This window comes from Lepus europaeus, chromosome 17 (assembly GCF_033115175.1).
Source record: "Lepus europaeus isolate LE1 chromosome 17, mLepTim1.pri, whole genome shotgun sequence".
Classification (NCBI taxonomy): Eukaryota; Metazoa; Chordata; class Mammalia; order Lagomorpha; family Leporidae; genus Lepus; species Lepus europaeus.
In genome coordinates this window covers 4,386,069-4,404,664 of record NC_084843.1, presented here as the reverse complement: position 1 = coordinate 4,404,664, position 18,596 = coordinate 4,386,069, and the positions used below count along the sequence as shown (strand labels likewise).

At 54.7% G+C, this 18,596-nt stretch overlaps 1 protein-coding gene across 1 annotated transcript in view; it reads left to right on the top strand.

Annotated features, from left to right (window-relative positions):
* DOCK1 (dedicator of cytokinesis 1) overlaps positions 1–18,596 on the top strand; it is a 491,536-nt gene that overhangs the window by 435,932 nt on the left and 37,008 nt on the right. The window contains exons 38-40 of the mRNA XM_062215058.1: positions 1,663–1,782; positions 14,163–14,252; positions 15,785–15,889. Of these exons, the coding sequence (XP_062071042.1) occupies positions 1,663–1,782; positions 14,163–14,252; positions 15,785–15,889 (315 nt within the window). The remainder of the gene's footprint in view (positions 1–1,662; positions 1,783–14,162; positions 14,253–15,784; positions 15,890–18,596) is intronic.

Sequence of the window (18,596 nt, the reverse complement as noted above, 5' to 3'; positions counted from 1 at the left end):
CAGAAGGGAGCGGACCACGGCTTTTCTGTCCGTTTGCATTGAGACTTCCTGTGGGTGTTCTGAGCTTCACCCTGCTGAAGGATCCTGGTCACAGGTCTAGTGCAGCATCACAGGTCTAGGGTGGCATCTTCCACCGCTCTGTGGTTCTTTGGTCTCACAAACAGCTCTAGACGCTGGCTTCTTTGTTTGCAGCACCACATTCATGCACTGCCCAGGTCAAGTTCTAGCATAGTTGGCAGGACAGTGTCCATCTAGGCTGGGTGGACATATGGACTGATAGATGAATTCCTGTGCATCTCTGATTTTATGTAAGTCATTAGCATATCATTCCTGTGGTATTGGAAAATTATGAACTTGGTAAACAAGAACGGTTAAGAGAATTAGAATGTAATTGAGGGACCCTTCACAAAGACTGCTCATTCCAGGAATCCTATTTCTGATACCAGGCTGGCCGCCCAAGCACCAAACATGAGAGAAAAGCAGAGAAAAACCCAGTAAAGTGGACATCAAGCACTGCCCACTGTGGTGGCGTTGAGGAGGTCCAGGAAGACTGTCACCTGGGGCTGACTTTCAAGTCCCACTCAGCTTCCGTGGTGTAGACATACACAGGCTGTGTAGCCACGGCCAGCGTGGATTCTGTGGCTGTGTAGCCACGGCCAGCGTGGATTCTGTGGCTGTGTAGCCACGGCCAGCGTGGATTCTGTGGCTGTGTAGCCACGGCCAGCGTGGATTCTGTGGCTGTGTAGCCACGGCCAGCGTGGATTCTTACCTCTGGCAGGAATCAGAAGCGTCTGGCACAAAGCACACATGGAGCACGCGGCTCTGTCTGAACGCAGACCACTGCTCCTCGGAGAGGACCCTTTGGCATTGGCAGAAGCTCCCCAGAGCAGCGTGGTTTATAAACAAAGACCCCAAAGGCCACATGTGACACCAGCCCTCCCTCTGTGAATCCCGACGACCTCCTGTGACAAACCCAAACTTCACCAGACATCATTGTTGCTCTTGCAAACATAGAAGTTACTTCACTTGCTGAGCTGAATTCAGTAACGGTTACGTTCCAGCTGTCAAACGGTGAGGCGCCGTGGCCTGGTACAAACCCTGTGCGTCTTCAGGACGTTGGCTAACCACACCCACACCTGCACAAACACTGACTGTGGCAGCGCCAGCCCTAGGTCTGAAGGCTCAAGGTCTCTCAGGTCCTTTTACAACCTGTGAGTGAGACCCAGACATTCCTGGGGCCTTCCTCCCAGACATCACTGAGGTCTTGAGCAACACTGGGCCAGGGGCAGAGCCGCACAGTGTGCCCCTTGACAGCCACAGGTCGCCTGGTTCATGCTGTGTCCCAGGATGTTACGAGCCATCGTGAGCGAGCTGACATGTATGCTTTCTAGAACCTTCTGGATTTTTCTTCCTTGTGAACCCAGCCAGAGTCCTGCCCCCCCTTCTTTCGTTTCATTCCTCCTGGGCCCTCCAGACAGAGGCTCTCCCCTCGCACTCCAGGCCCCAGTGGTGCGGTGGCAGCAGCCACACCGCATCCTCAGAATCACGGTGCACACGTGTGCACACGCGTGTGGAGCATGGCATTCCGACTCTGCCAGCGGACAGTGCAGTGGGCGCACGCGGTCTCCCCTCAATGTTGCTCACCCTGTGCTTTTGTCTCAGTGGTCGGAGGACATATGTGCGGCCCACCTCACACAGCGGGACGGGTACCAGGCCACGACGCAGGGGCAGCTGAAAGAGCAGCTCTATCAGGAAATCATCCACTACTTCGACAAAGGCAAGGTAAGGAACGCGCCGCGTGCAGGTGCGCTCCGGGTCTCTCTGGGCGCCTAAGCACAGCACTGTAAACACACAATGTGTGCAGACCAGGAAGTTGCTAAAAATGCATACGCAAAGGTTTTGTGCCCCTCGCTTGCACTTAGCAGTAGCAATGAAATCTGTCTCAAGAAGACCCAGTGGCCCTTTTGCAGGCGCTCTGTTGAAGACAGGGACTGAGGAGGCATGGACGGCTTTGTGGCCCGTCCCCAGGACGAGCGAGCTGGGCCCCTGATCAGAGCTGTCTCCGTGCACTCGGGAATAACACTCCTTTGACGTCTCGCCTGCTCTGTTGCCACTGGGAAGCGAATCCCGGGGCAGGCCAGGCGTTGCCCCTCCTCGGTGCCTTCTGGATGTGTTGTCGCAGACAAAATCTGTACGCCGTGGACTCGTGCTAAGAGGAAACCTGCCACAGTTGGCTCTTGTGACTCAGTGTGCAGAAGGTCAAGTCCACCGCTGTGACGCCGCAGCTCTGTCTGGGTGTCCTCGGGATGCTTGCCTCATCTCGGGGAAGAAGTGACCGTGGGGAGGACCTCGTGGCGTCAGGGGTTGGGCCGTTTCTTGCGACGTCTACACCCCACATTCCAGTGCCTGAGGTCGATCCTGCCCCTGCTTCCAGCTTCCTGCTAATGGTGATAGCCCAAGTACTTGGGTTCCCGTCACCTACACGGCAGAGCTGGACTGAATTCCTGCCTCCCGGCTTTGTCCTGGCCCAGCCACCTGCCTGTTGTTGGCATTTGGGGTTGGGGAGTCAACCAGCAGGTGCATCATCTCTGTCTGTCTGTCTCTCCACTTCTCCCTGTCGCTCTGCCACTCAAAAAGTAACAATGAATAAATAAACGTTTGAAACAGAGCAGAGACGGACAGACCGACAGACCCGGTGCAGGTGCCTTGCTGCTTCCTGGTGGTGTTGTGATGAGCGCACGATGCAGAGGCTGAGACCTCAGAGGGTCTTCTCTCCCCGTTCTGGAGTCTGGAAGCTGAAGTCTGGTGCCAGCAAGGCCACGCCCCCTCTGGAGGCTCCGTGCCCTTCTCAGCACCGCACTGGGTGCTGCCCGCAGGCCTTGGCGCTGGCTGGCGCCTCACACATCTCTCTGCCCCCTGCCCAGGGCCCACCCTGCTCCCGTAGGACCTTCTCTTACCTTGACTGCATCCAGAGAGCCCGTTTCCAACAAGGTCACACTGATTGACACGCGGTTACAGCTTCGCACGTGCCAACAGCAGCTGCACGCCCAGAGGGAGGATGGTTGCCCCTCCTCCTGGCTTTGCTCAAACAGCTGTGAGCAGGGTCCCTGTGGTCCCCAGCTCAGAATCCTGCTTACACTGAGAGTTCCTCCGTGTATCTTTCCTGTCTGCCCAGTGGCCGGGTTGAAGGCCACTTGGACCGGGTGTGGTCTATGAATGACACCCAGGTCAGCAGTGGGATGGGCACGTTTCTTCCTAGAGGTGCGAAACCTTCACAATTAAGGCCAGTTACGAACATTTTATCAGCTTAGCCGGGGGAACCCCATTTCTCAACAAAGAGGTAAAGCAGTAGGCAGCGTCCGCCGTTCCCTCCCCTGCACCATCCATCCATGACGGTGTTCAAGAGGGGGTGATCAGGCACTAGGACAGGGCAGGGCAGGGGTCAGCGGGGCTGCCGAACCCAGTGCCTTTGCAAGGAGCTGATCCTGGGCTCTGTTTGGAAACCCAGCCCCTGACGAGCTGTGTCCTGGGATCTCCCTGACCTCATCTCACCCCCTCATCCCCTCGTCACTCTCTGGACTCTGGCAACCACTGCCCTTCCTGCTCTGCCCAGAACCCTCCGCCCCTAACCAACCCACGGTGCACCTGTCAGCCCCACTGCGGAATTTTACAGCCCAGATGTCCGTGAAGTGAGGGGTGAGAAAGCCTGGCTGCGACAAAGCTTAGGTGACAAAGGATTGTAGGCATAAGAGACAAAGCAGCTAAAGGAACGTCCTCAGGCCGGCCCACGTTTGGGTGGAGCCAGAAAGATGCTGTGTGTCTGTGGCCTGCAGGATGGCCGTGAGTCAGCGCGAGCTTTTGTGGGTTGTCTTCCCGGAGCTGTCCAAGCTCTGCTGAGAAGACACATTGGAAAGCTACGGAGGATCCGTACGAGAATTGGAAAAATGGACCAGAATCCTCCTGAAAGTCAGGGGATGCGGAGTGAGGTGCTGGACAGAATGTTATAAAGAGATGTGAAGAAATTTGAAGTCCCTGGGGAATTAGTTGCACAAAAGTTCACTTTAACATCGATAGGCATTCTGTCCTCTGGGGAAACAGCAGTAGGAAGTCATTCTCTTCTCTATCAGTGGGGCTGAGCTGGAGGAGGCTGGAGCTTCGGCTTTCTAGCCATGGTTCCGAACAACACAGCTGCTCTCACTCATGCTCCCTGCCCGGCCTGCTCACCGGGATCCCAGGTGAGCCGAGGTTCCACACCTGAGGAATGGAGTTGGGTGAGGGACCTTAAGGAGCCCTGGGCCCGTGGTTGTATCTGCCCAGAACCCATGCATGTGCTTCCGCCCATGTCATCAACCATAGCCAATGTCAAGGGCTGGGCAGGTGCCCAGAAGAACAGGTGGGTGTGCGCAGCACCTGTGTGCACCACAGCCCTTAATCAGACAGGGGAGCAAGGTTCTGGTGAAGAGCATGGGAGACACGTGGAAATGTGAGTGTAGAAACTACCTGTGTGCACTTCTCAGAACTGCACTAACCCTGCACTGGAGGTGTGAGAGTACAATTGTGCCATAAGACCCAGTGTTGACCGCGATCCTGCTCCCTTCATAGGTGAGTTTCTTTGTCCCATTGAGAGGTACTTGGACAGGCAGGACACCGCAGGAGAATCAGCTCCCATTCCCTATGACCGGGTTTCCAGAAATTTCCCCACGTGGGGCGAGGGAGCAGTAGATGGTCCCAGTGTGATACTTGGTGCCAGGTTTGGAATCACAAGGCCAAGGCAGTGCCCCTGCCAGGTTCGGGTGTGTGCAGTAATTTGAGAGATAGCGTCCTTCATGCTTCTTTGTTTTTTTGTTTTGTTTTGTTTTGTTTTTGTTTTTGTTTTGACAGGCAGAGTTAGACAGTGAGAGAGAGAGAGAGAGAGACAGAGAGAAAGGTCTTCCTTTTGCCATTGGTTCACCCCCCAAGTGGCCACTACATTCGGCGTGCTGCGCTGATCGGAAGCCAGGAGCCAGGTGCTTCTCCTGGTCTCCCATGCAGGTGCAGGGCCCAAGCACTTGGGCCATCCTCCACTGCCTTCCCGGGCTACAGCAGAGAGCCGGCCTGGAAGAGGAGCATCCGGGACAGAATCCGGCGCCCCGACCGGGACTAGAACCCGGTGTGCCATTGCCACAGGTGGAGGATTAGCCTAGTGAGCTGCGGCGCCGGCTGCTTCTTTGTTTTTAAATGTTTATTTATTTGAGAGACAGAGACAGACAGACACAGAGGGTTCCCATCCACTGGTTCATGCCCTATCCAGGACCAGGGCCAGGAGGTGGGGACTCCATCCCCCTCAACCCGGAGGTGCAGGAACCAATCACTTGACCTAACATCGCTGTCTCCCGGAGTCTGCATAGCAGGAAGCCGGACTCAGGAGCCCAAGCTGAGTGCTGAGCCCAGGTGCTCTGACGTGGGGTGCAGGCATTGTAATCAGCATCCGAACTGCCCACGAACGTGCCCACCCCACTTCGGAAAGCAATGGAGGAAGACAGGGTTGAGGCTGTCGCTGGGGATGTAGGACTGGGAGGTTGGAGGGACGATCCAGGGCACGCGTTTCCACACTCCCAATTCAGATTGCAGTTATCTTGAGGGAGGGGTAGGTCTGAAAGGCTCCCAGGTGATGATTGGCAGGTAATGTGTCCAATAGAAAGCTGGAGGAGGGCCTTGGCGAGTGTGGGGGCCCCAGAGAAGCCGGCTCCCAAGCCATGAGTAGGGTTCTGCCACATGCTGTCCTGTTCTGTATCCCAAGATGTGTGTAGCTGCTGCCACTGGCTTTGCAACCAGTGCAAACTGAGACAGGCTGTGGTGTGCAACACTCACTGTATTGATTTGCTTAAAGATTGATAGATTGATTGATTTGCAAGGCAAAGTTATATAGAGAGAGAGATGAGAGAGAGAGAAAGAGTGAACTTCCATCTGCCAGTTTACTCCCCAAATGGCTGCAACGGCCAGAGCTGCGCTGATCCAAAGCCAGGAGCCAGAGCATCCTCCAGATCTCCCACTTGGGTGCAGGGGCCCAAGCACTTGAGCCATCTTCCACTGCTTTTCCCAGGCATGTTAGCAGGGAACTAACATGGAAGTGGAGCAGCTGGGACTCGAACTGCTTCCCATATGGGATGCTGTCTCTGTAGGCTGTGGCTTTACCTGCTACACCACAGCACTGACCCCCACGTGCTCTATTTCTAAGACTTGGTACAAAACAAGAAGCATGTTCTGATGGCCAAGTAACAGCCTCCCGAAATTCACACAATGGGGCCCTGACCCCAGGACTTTGGGATGTGTCTGGAGATAGAGAGGTCATTAAAGTACAATGAGGCACTAGGATGGCGTCCTTATTACAAGAGGAGATCAAGACACAGACGCACACAGAGGGAGGACCACGGGGAGACGGGGAAACATAGGTGAAAGAAACCAGCGCTGCGTGCTGGCACCTGGTTCTCCAACTTCGGCCTCCAGAACTGTGGGGAACGAAGCCCTGTCATGTAAGCCTCCCAGTCGTCAGCCAGATCCTTGTTACGGTGGCCCTGCAGCGGTTACTTCGTGCACATTACCTGCTAAAGCGATAATGTTTTAGATCTTATTAAATGTTACCAACACCGACTTCACTTTGTAAATGTGGTGCCTGGAAAATGTTCAGGTCCACACACAGCTCACTGTGTCTCCCTGAGGGCCGGTGCTGCCCCAGCCGAAGCCTTTGCTGTCACCGCCGACCGGCACCCTGTCCAAGCAGCATTGCCACCCCCAGGCTGGTGGGAACGCAAGCTCTCTGCCCTTCCTTGGAGGCCATTGCAGGCGGCCAGAATTGCTTCTGTGCCTGTTGGTGTACGTTCCTAACACCACGTGAACATGTGAAAAGCTGAAGTGTATCTTAAAGAATTAGGAAATGGGGACCCACGCCACGGGGGAGTAGAATTTGTGTCAGAGTGACAGGAACACAGAACAGGTGGCACAGGAAGCTGCTTTGTCTTGTGCCCAGTGTCGCGTCTGTAAATGTGAAATAACTGTGAAGGCTGCGGCAGCTCCTAGCGTAGGGGCTGTGGAGAGCTGGGCGAGCTGGGCGCTGCTATGTGGCTTCTAAGGAACACAAGGAGGGAAAGAGAGGTGGAGACAGAGATAGCTGTGAAGATAAACTGTAGGAAGTCAAGACAAGGCTGCGTGTCTTCGAGGAAGCAAGGTGGAGTTTTCTGATACTTACCCGTTTTATCCCAGTCTCGAGTCACACCCCTCAGTGATGTGATTCTCATTTGTGTTTCCAGTTAAACTCATGAGGCTAGCGTTTGGGGCGAAGAAACCACCGCTGTGATTTTTAAAGAAATAAAATATTTAAAAAAAAAAAAGAAATAATGTATTTAGAGTAAGGCAACTTTGTGTCTCAGTTGAAGCTGAAGAACAACTCCTGGGGACCGCCCGATTATCGCGTGGAGCCCAAGACCGTGACTGGCCTCCAGTGGTAGCTGCACAGCCTGTGGCCCGCGGCCCATGTCCTTCTCTAATTAAGGAAATCTTTATGTGCCTCCCACAAGGAAACCTTAGACATCCTAGAGCCAGTGCGCACTCTACATTGCAACAGCCCCCCGGGGGGACGTTGACACTTCCGGCATCCATGGTGAGGTTGAGGTTGTCCCCTTAGGGAACAGGGTCCCCACCCTGCCCCCTGTGGCTGGCATCCCCGGTGGCACACAGGGGTTGGATTGGAGAGTGTCTCTACCGCGTGCTGTGCAGCCAGCACAGCTGAATGGATGTTCTGCCTCTCTGTGTTGGGTGCTCACTGTGGAATCGTGTTCCGTCCTCTTTCTGTGTTTCTTCCGCATGAAATCACTCTTGTGTTTTTCCACACCTCCGTTTTAGAAGGTGTGGATGTCTTTCTGCCTAGCTCTTGATCTCAGTCTTTTTCTTTCTCTCCATAAAACGTCATTCCTATCTGTTTGCCCGTTCATTCTTTCACAGTCTTTCCTTCCTGGGCTAATGATGGCCCCTTCTACCACCCGTTGGCGCCTCTCTCCAAAGCCCTTCGGTTGAGTTTTACCTCGGCCAGCGAGCATTCCTTTCTGAAGATGCCCTGAACTGACGGTCCCGTTGTGCTCGGTTGAGGCCCAGTAATTTCCAGTGACACCTCTAAGCAAAGCCGTCCTTCACCCAAGATCACCAGGCTTCCTGTGAAGGCTGAGCATCGAGCATCCAGCCCTACTGTAGACAGACTCGGGCAGAGGGAGGCAGCCGGTGTTGGGCAGCCTCCACCACCTCTGAACTCGGGCAGCCCTGCCAGACGCAATGCATCATTTATAGCCCCAGTGCTGTCTGAATGCCTCCTCTATTTTCATCCAGAACTGTTTTCTTTTCCCTTAAAATAACCTCCCCGTGACAAAGTTCACACTTTCACCTGGTACCAGAGTTAAAGCAATTGCATCTTGCATCATCTTTGAACTAAAAATAGGGACTTAGCAAGTTTCTGGTTTGCATGAGATGGTTGGATTTCTTTTCTAAACATTTAGGGTAAAATTGTCTCAACCCGGGAGCTTTGCTTTTTAAAAAGTCACAGTTACTGAGGAAAGTGGTAGCCTTCTTATGAGTTAATTGCATTTCTAAAACGTTTGAAAACCTTGATGCTGGAATGTGTTCAGTCGGCCAGAGCTTGGCCTGGAAAGCTGAGACCATCACATGTTCGTTATGCTTTGCTCCTGTTTTTTAAAAAATATGGAATCGTTGATTATCAGCGCTTGAGAAAATCAGTTTTTAGAATCAGAACAACATTGCTGTCCCACCCTCGGTGGGATCGCTAAAAAATTAGCCCGCTAACACACCTGCTATGTGTCACTGCCGTCCAGAACCCACAGAGGGCTGAAGACAAGCGCCTGCTTTGAGGCCTTAGGGCTCTCAGCTAAGCAACAAGAAAACCACCTCCAGCCCCTAGACAGGCAGGTGCTCCGCCTATGGGTCTCACAGGTGCGGGAGCGAGCGTTTGTTCTCAGCAGTAGGGGAGGGCTTCCCAGAGGTGGTGACTTTTAAGCCATTTCGTGGAGACTGAGATTCAGTTGCAGGCTACTTCAGGAGACTGCAGGAGTTCCAGTGAGTGGGGACCGCACAGGTGAGGCCAACGGCTCCCACAGACTTGTCCCCTCCAGAGGAAGCAGGCATGTGTGGGAGGTAAAGATGCAGGGGTCCGTCAGAGTCTGTGGTCTCCTGGTTCAGGTTCACTCAATGAAGATTTCTTTTTTTTTTTTTTTTTTTGACAGGCAGAGTGGATAGTGAGAGAGAGACAGAGAGAAAGGTCTTCCTTTTGCCGTTGGTTCACCCTCCAATGGCCGCCGCGGTAGCGCGCTGCGGCCGGCGCACCGCGCTGATCCGATGGCAGGAGCCAGGTGCTTCTCCTGGTCTCCCATGGGGTGCAGGACCCAAACACTTGGGCCATCCTCCACTGCACTCCCTGGCCACAGCAGAGAGCTGGCCTGGAAGAGGGGCAACCGGGACAGGATCGGTGCCCCGACCGGGACTAGAACCCGGTGTGCCGGCGCCGCGAGGCGGAGGATTAGCCTAGTGAGCCGAAGATTTCTTTTACAGACAGAGATGTTAGAAACATAGAGCTATGACATCACCTTCCTCTTGGAGGGTAATGCTGGTAACACAGTGACATGGGTCGTGGAAGGAGGAGGCCCCAACACCAGGCAGGGTGCTGGAGCCGTTGTCTGGGCCCCATGGATGGAGATCCTGGCGAGGGCAGCCCCTAAAGGAATGCTCTTAGGAGACATGAAGTGACCTGGCAAGACTCACAGCCGTATCCTTGAGACCAGACGAGTGAGTGGCAGCAGGGCCGGGGCTCTCATCCTGCCTGGAGCCAGGGGCTCCTGGGGGGAGGCAGATGCAGGGGCGGGGGCTCAGGTTGTGGCCACAAGCACAAAGGGACCTGTGATGGTCCTAGCCCCTGAGCAAGGCAGCAGGGGTCAGGTGCAGGGTAAGGAGAGGATGATGGGGAGAGAACAGCAAGGCTGCGGCTCCCGCGGTGCCAAGCACAGGTTGTAGTGGGGTGAAGCTGACCCCCCAAGAGTTCTGTCTGTGTGCCAACTCTCAGGACCCATGAATGTGACATCATTGGGATAAAGTCTTTGCAGATATAATGAAGTAGAAGGCATTGATGAGACCATCCCGTGACCAGTGCCCTTCCGGGGGACAGCAGAGAAGGCTCAGTTACCCAGAAGGCCCCGGGACAGCTAGAGAGGACATCGCAGCCGCCAGCAGCTGAAGGATACAGGAACCTGGGTTCCTCCCCCAGAGCCCACCCAGGGAGCCGGGGTTCCTCCCCCAGAGCCCGCCCAGGGAGCCGGGGTTCCTCCCCCAGAGCCCGCCCAGGGAGCCGGGGTTCCTCCCCCAGAGCCCGCCCAGGGAGCCGGGGTTCCTCCCCCAGAGCCCGCCCAGGGAGCCGGGTTCCTCCCCCAGAGCCCGCCCAGGGAGCCGGGGTTCCTCCCCCAGAGCTTCCAGAACTGCCAGAGCATTGGTTCCAGTCTGGGGTCATTTGAGCGACTACCGGAGCAGACAGAAGCACACATCCTCAGCCTTGATGACCCAGGGAGTGGGGAGAACGCAGAGGCGGGCAGTTAGCACATGGCAGACTCCCAGGGTGGGAGGACCGGGCAGGTGAGAGCCGCTGGGGGAGGCGGCTCCTACTCCTGGCAGACTGAAAGGGTGCACGGCACACCTGGGTGAGCTTGGAGACCTGCGGCAGCCTGAGCATTAAGGAGGTGAGTTCTCCATACCTCTGGGGAATGGAAGGGCTCCTAAGCCGAATATTTCCATTCCTTCTTTTAAAAAGTAGCCAATCAGAGCTGATGCTGTAGGGTGGTGGGTTAAGCCACTGCCTGTGACGTCAGCATCGCCTATGAGCACCGCTCCAGTCCAGCTCCCTGCTAGCGATCCTGGCAAAGCAGCTACCCATGTGGGAGGCCCAAGTGGACTTCCTGGCTGCTGGCTTTGGCCTGGCCCAGCCCTGGCCATCGTGGCCACTTAGGGAGCAAATCAATGAAAGGAAGGTATTCTCTCTCTGTCCCTCTCCCTCTCCCTCTTTTTCTACAACTCTCTCTTTCAAATAAAATAAATACATCTTTAAAAAAAAACAAAAACAAAAAACAAAAAACCACTGACCAGCCACCTAACAAGCTGTGACCGGGCTCTGGGAAGGAGCATTGGCTCCACGTGCCTGCACCGAGCCCTCCTGCCACCGCCGGACGTCCATGCAGTGGATTCTGCCTCGCTCCTGTCCCAGCGCTGGGCTCTGCTCATTCGGGCCTTTCCCCGCCCGTGCGCCACGCGTCCAAGCACGCAGCCCAGCCAGGGAGGCCAACCACAGGGCTGAGGCGAGCCTGGGTCCCATGGAGTCTGCGCCGTCTCTGGTGCTGGGATACATCCCGAGGTGTTCACACTGGAAGTGAGAGCCCCACTCCCTTTAGGGCCCCACCCAATTAAAAGTAGTGGAAATCTCAATGCAAAAAATCATCTAAAAAGGACTGAAGGGACCGGAACGGAGCGGGGTGCTTATTTATAGGAAATCTGACAGTGAACACGACCAGGCCGGCTGAGGGCCAGTCGGCTTATTTACTCAAGACCTAGATTTCTTTTCAAGCCAATTATTTTCCATATGTATCTAAAGCATGTCAGGTGTCATTTAGGATAAAGAGAGCTTAAGCTCTTACTCCAGAATAGATTAGAAGCCCTAACACTGCAGGCAGCTGAGAGAATGTGGTGTAGCCTGCAGGAACCTAAAGAAAAACAGGCTGAAGGAGACCTGGGAGGGGAGGTAATGCTGTCTTTGAAATGGAAATTGGCTAAGGGAGGAACTGGTCACTGCAGCTTGAAAGAAACATAAAAGTGAGAGTTCTTCCCGGAATGTGAACTCTGGCTCTGGGAAGGGTACAAAACAGGTCTGGAGAAGCTGGGAAAATGCAAAGGCCTCAGCAGAACCAGAGAGGCAGGCGGGGGCCCTGGGAAGGGAAGAGGTGCGTGTGGACCCAAGGCAGGACGCCCCGGCCCCCGCCTCCCATCTCTGAACTCTTGCTTCTGTCTTCCAAGGTAGTAAAACTCAGCTGTTATTCTAAAAAGGAAGAATAACTTTTTTATCATGAAAAACGGCACGTGGTTTCTTCACGTAGGAGCCATGGTGAGCGTGTCACACTTTGGAGCGTTTAGGTGGAACGCTGTTGGGTGCCTGAGTGATAAGGGGACCTTGCCTGGGATCCTGCCAACCGGAAATGATGGACACAGCGCCCAGTGGGGGCTCTGGGCCCACAGTGGCCAGAGGGTGTGTCCCCAGCGGGATCCCAGAGTCAAGGACCAGCTTGGAGTTTCAGAAGACTCCAAGCCTGCCAGAGAGGGCAGAGACGGCTGGAACACTGGAGAAAACCCACACTGGGCCCTTGGGCAAGCTATTCCGCCTGTGTGCTCACCCCCTTCCGTATCCGCACCGTGGGCGGTTGGCAGTGATGGACAGGCGTTAACAAGAGAACACAGGCGCCTGGACGTAGGGAAAGCTCGAAAAAGTGGGAAATTGTAAGTGTCTCCCACTCTCACAGCATGGGGCAGGTGCGGCCCTGGGTGCCAGCAGGGCATGGGGCCAAAGGATGGCAAAGTAAGTAACCCCACCCCCGACCCCCAGCACGTCTGTCGCAGGGGAACCATGGCCATGCAGAAGCAGCTGGTGCGTGGCTGGTAGGATGGTGATGCAGTCGGGAGGTGGTAGACACCTTTAGTAACAGGTATCATGGGTATTTGTGGGCTCCGGGGTGACATTTCCATACCTGTGTGCAGGGTGTACTGACCTCAGGGTAGCCAGCTCGAGCTCTGTTCTCTAAACCTTGCCAGCCAGGCCCAGGCTTGGGTGCAGAGGTTTTTAGGGTCACTCAGCACCCAGCTGTTGCCCTCAGAGGGCTTCTTGTCTCTAACAAGAGGAGGCAGGGCATCCCAGTGTCAGGCTCCGAGGTGCTGGGTCCTTGTGGGGGCATGGGCAGGAGAGTGGATGGTACCCTGGAGGGCTTCCCAAAGATTTATTTATTTGAGTTACACAGAGAAAAGGAGAGGCAGAGACAGAGAGAGAGAGAGAGAAGTCTTCCATCCGCTGGTTCACTCCCCAATTGGCTGCAACGGCCAGAGCTGCGCCTATCTGAAGCCAGGAGCCAGGAGATTCCTCAAGGGTCTCCCACGAGGGTACAGGGGCCCAAGGACTTGGGCCATCTTCTACTGCTTTCCCAGGCCATAGCAGAGAGCTGAATCGGAAGTGGAGCAGCCGGGACTTGAACCGGCACCCATATGGGATGGCAGCACTGCAGATGGCGGCTTTGCCCACTACGCCACAGCCTGGCCCTGTAATACAAGTTTAAACATATTATCTCAAAAAAAAAAAAAAAAAAAAAAAGAAAGAAAGAAAGAAAAAGAAAGGTAGAAGGAAGGAGGGTGGGAGGAAGGGAGCAGATATCATTATGTTCTTAGACCTGTATGTACAAACCATATTGAATCAGTTAATTAATTAAAATGAAAAAATGTCAGTTGCCTGGAAGGCGCTTTCAAGGTATTTACCCTGCAAAGCTCCCCCTGTTCAAAATGATGGCAGGTCCTCATACCCACCACACGATACTTGCACTTACAAAGCAAACTTTTATGCAAGCGTTAATTCAGAGTTGAAATATCTTCTGTTTTTTCGACAGCTGATGGTTTTTAATGCAGCCTTTGTTAAGTGGCGTGATGTGAGCAGATATCCAACCCAGGGCCCTAATTGTCACGTGCCGCTCCCCACCACCTCCCTGCGCCCTGTGCATCCTTTGTGCTGGCCCCAAGGCGGCTCTGACAGATGGTCACCAGCAGCCACAGCTGACGGCAGAAGGTGCACAGGAGCCGGCGAGGACGGCTGACCGACGGCCCTGGCTGTGGGCAGAAGCCGGCATGATAGAGGAGACAGGGGTTGGACAGTTTCTGTAGCCAGCATCGTCGTACAGCAAAGGATGCTGCTGCCACAAAATCTCCCTGCTTTTCCGGCTTCGTTCCGGGCATTTGAATTAGGAGCGTGCGGCCAGGCTGTTCTGGCGAGCGGTGGTCTCGCGGTGTGGCTCCTCGCCTGACGCAGCTTGTCTGCTCCTCCTTCTGTTTCTTTTCAGATGTGGGAAGAGGCCATTGCCTTGGGCAAGGAGCTGGCTGAGCAGTACGAAACCGAGATGTTTGATTACGAGCAGCTCAGCGAATTGCTGGTAGGTCTCCGTGGCTTCCCGCTGAAATGAACCCGGGCTGCGAGAGCGTCTTTGGCAATCTTTCCCCATTTGAAGGCTGGGATTCAACCCAGGCGTCCGTAGGCCTTGGACCTGGTTGTCTGCGTTGTCCGGGAAAGTGGCTCGACTGACAATGAAGGTTGACTTTTTTTTTTTTTTTTTTTGGACAGGCAGAGTGGATAGTGAGAGAGAGAGACAGAGAGAAAGGTCTTCCCTTTTGCCGTTGGTTCACCCTCCAATGGCCGCTGCGGCCAGCGCATCTCGCTGGTCCAAAGCCAGGAGCCAGGTGCTTCTCCTGGTCTCCCAAGCGGGTGCAGGGCCCAAGGATTTGGGCCATCCTCCACTGCCTTCCCGGGCCATAGCAGAGAGCTGGCCTGGAAAAGGGGCAACCAGGATAGAATCCAGTGCCCCAACCGGGACTAGAACCCGGTGTGCCGGCGCCGCAAGGCGGAGGATTAGCCTGTTAAGCCACGGCGCCGGCCTGAAGGTTGACTTCTTAAGGCTAAGTCAACTCTTACAGCCACGCTGGTGACATCTGTGAATGAATTGTGTATAAGTAGTTGCTGACCTCATATGTGTGTGTGTGTGTGTGTAGTGGTCTTGAGAGCCCAGGACTCTCCAGTTTAAAACTGTGGCCACTGGCAAACAGGATGGTGGGTGAGTGGCAACCAGGCCTTTCTTCTACCCCAGGAGCGCTGAGGATTTCCATCGACCCCGCCTTATGGCTGCCTCATTGTGTGGCTTGTAGATGGGCTTACTGGGGCCACCATGCCTGTTGCTAACTGGGAGCAGGGTCTTTCAGTCCTTTTGTTTCCACTTGACTGTCTCTCAGTGTCTGACCCATAGCATCTTTTTTTTTTTTTATTTTATTTTATTTTTGACAGGCAGAGTGGACAGTGAGAGAGAGACAGAGAGAAAGGTCTTCCTTTGCCGTTGGTTCACCCTCCAATGGCTGCTGCGGCTGGCGCGCTGCGGCCGGCGCACCGCGCTGATCCGATGGCAGGAGCCAGGTGCTTACCCTGGTCTCCCATGGGGTGCAGGGCCCAAGCACTTGGGCCATCCTCCACTGCACTCCCTGGCCACAGCAGAGAGCTGGCCTGGAAGAGGGACAACTGGGACAGAATCCGGTGCCCCGACCGGGACTAGAACCCGGTGTGCCGGTGCCGCAAGGCGGAGGATTAGCCTAGTGAGCCGCGGCGCCGGCTCTGACCCATAGCATCTTAAACTATGAAGAGCTGGACATTCAGCCTGAGAAGCCACTCCTGTGGTGCCTCTTTGGTTATGAAAACACTCAATAAATCAAGGCCAGTTTGGCTTCTTCATTCAGCATCCCTTGATGAATAATACAGGATGAGAGAAAGATAACGTCCCAGATAGAGCGAGGGTGCGGCCCCAGCACCTCCGTCGCACCCCGCAGGAGCTGACCACGCTCGGCAGCCCGTGGGAAGAACGCAGAGGGAAGGGACGCTCAGACTCTCCCCGGACCTGAAGTGCCTTTGCTTCCTTCCTTCCAGAAAAAGCAGGCTCAGTTTTACGAAAACATCGTCAAGGTGATAAGACCCAAGCCGGATTACTTTGCCGTTGGCTACTACGGGCAGGGCTTCCCCACGTTCCTTCGGGTAAGTGTGACCCTCCGTGATCGAGGCCGCGGTTCCTGCCTGCCCGTCCTGGGGAAGGCTGGGAACTTGGCTCGGCGCTGGCTCCTGCTCTGTGCACACACGGCTCTGTGGTTGGTGTGTGGAGCAGAGACGGCTGGGAATGTCTTCTCTGATTGTTCTTTCTAAGAAGAACTCACCTTCAAAGATGTATGTGTTTTTAAAATTGTGTTAAATTTGCATAACGCAAAGTTTACCAAGTTAGCCATTGTTAGCTGTTCAGTGGCATTGAACACACTCCCATCCACCTCCAGAACCTTCCATCTTGCTCCCGGGAACACTAAATGTTATCCATTAAATCACAACTTTCCACGCTCCCCTGAGCTCAGCCCCTGGCACCTGCTGTTCTGATTCCTGTGAATATGACGGCTCGAATCCCAAGTATTTGTCCTTTCCTGTCGGGCTCGTTTCGCTCAACACGCTGTCCTCCAGGGACACGTGTTGACACATGTCAGAACGCCACTCCTTAAGGCTGACTCCTCCATCGTGCGGCGAGACCTCGTCGCGCTGCTCCCTGCATCTCCGTGTGAACATTCGGGAGGTTTCTACTCTTTGGCAGCTGTGAATGGTGCTGCCATGAACATGTATGCTTTTAGTTTTATGAGGGATGGGAAATGGGTTTTCAAGGCCACATTGCTGGACACTGTGCCACGTGCCTTCTGTGGGACAGGCATGTGCTGTTAGACCCTGGATGGAAGCTACAGCCAGGATCATGGGGCCACACGCCTGATATTCCGGGGAGCCCAGGGGAGAAGTGTGTAGTGAGTGCTGTTGGCCTGACAGCAGGAAACACACCCAGACGCCGCTACCCAGAGTGTCAGGACTCCATGTCCTTCTTCGTGACATTTTTCTCGATGGGTGGTTCTCTTGTTCCGGAGGCCCCGTGGGAGTCCTCTGGCCTCACCTGCACCTGCTTGGGAGCCTGACCGCTGTCCGAGGAGTGTGCCAGCAGGTCTGTGCTGCACCTGCTGGGGAGCCTGAGCCGCTGCCTGAGGAGTGCGCCAGCAGCCCCTGTGTTTCTGTTGCACAGGAGTCACCGAGCGTTCAGGGATCTAAGCCCGGCTCTCGCAGGTCACAGCATTCTGCTTATTGAGGACCTGCCGCTTTTGTTCGATGTTACTGGCTCGTAGAAACTATACGAATGTGTGGGGTGCAGTGTGAGAGTTTCACAGGCTTGTACAGTGACCAGAGCAGGGTCACCGGCATTTCAGTCTCCGGAGACAGTTATCACTGGGTAACTTTGCACTCTTGTAGCTCTCTATAATCTGTGAGTGATGAAATACTTGTAGACCACAGTCACCTCCTGCACTGTCGGAAGCTGGATCGCCCCCCTCCTGGCCGGCTGGATTCTGGTTCTGGTACCTGTCGTCTCCCTGTCCCTGCCCTCTCCCTTCCACACCCTCTGGGGACTGCTGCTCTACTCTGCACCCCTATGGGATCAGTGGTTTTAGCTTCCACGATAGAGTAAGGATGGGTAGTGCTTGTCTGTCTGTGTCTGGCTTCGTCCACAGATAAGGGTGTGTCCCTGTGAGCCACCGTGCAGCCCTGGCCAGCTACACACAGGGAGCTTGCTTGGCCTTCTCCCTCCGTGTCCTCCACGGGTAACAGAGGCCCCTGCCCTGTCCCCGTCCCTGCCTCCCCACCTCTGCTGTGGCTGTCACTGCTTAGCTAAGATGGCAGCTGGTCAGAATCCCAGAGTCTGACACGGGTCTTCCGATTCCTGGAGTGGATAAAGGCTGTTTAGTGACAGCTCGAAATTAGAGAGGAATTTGAAAGATTAAGTTTGTTCTAGGTTAAAAAAAAAAGCTGACGGATGGAGTAAGCTCAGGGCTGACCTTGCTTGGTGCTGCAGGGGCTTTGCCTGGTGGACCTGTGAGTGCAGAGCTCATGCGGGGCCGGGCGGGGCAGGACGGGGCGGGGCGGGCTGGCCCGGAGTGGGTTTGGCCTGTGTGGATGGTGGCTGGGCACCCACGCGGGTCTATGGGAGTGATCCTCACTGAGCGCTGGGGCAGTGCCGTGCTGGAGGGGCAAAGGAGGCTGCAGGGGTGGGGAGTGCTGGGCACTGGAGCCTGTGGCCTCCAGGTCGGGCGGGGCCTCACCTGGGCTGCAGGGCCCAGGGACAGGGCTGCGTTCCTCTACCATCAAAGGACAAAACTCAAAGCAGGAGCAGAGCCCAGTGAGCTTGATTAATACTGGGCTGACTTTCCCGCCACACCTGAGTCGTTTTTGGGGCTGTAGCAATATATTTGCCACGCTTCACAGGTCACCTGGCAGGGGCCAGTCTGACCGTGACATTGGCCTTTACCAAGAAGTAGGCAGCATGTTTGGCGACGTCAGGCCTTGGCCGCAGAACGGCCTCTGAGGACTGCCTGGCTGTCCCTTTCGCTTTGTTTTTCTCTAAAAATTGATCTCCTTGTTTTATGCATCCATATGCATATTTATAGTCCTTACAAGAAATAAATATCTTTGTCTATGAACATTAACCACTTGTTTTCATGTTCGAAGGAACTACTCCAGAATGCAAAGTAATTGACATTTCTAGAAAATGTTATTAGTGTTTTCATCTATAACTCGCCAGTGTTTTTCTATTAAAGCCTTTATATACATTTTTATGACAGTGCCTTGCTTCCAGTCTAAAGCATAATAAATGGTAGTTCCATGGTAGTCTTTT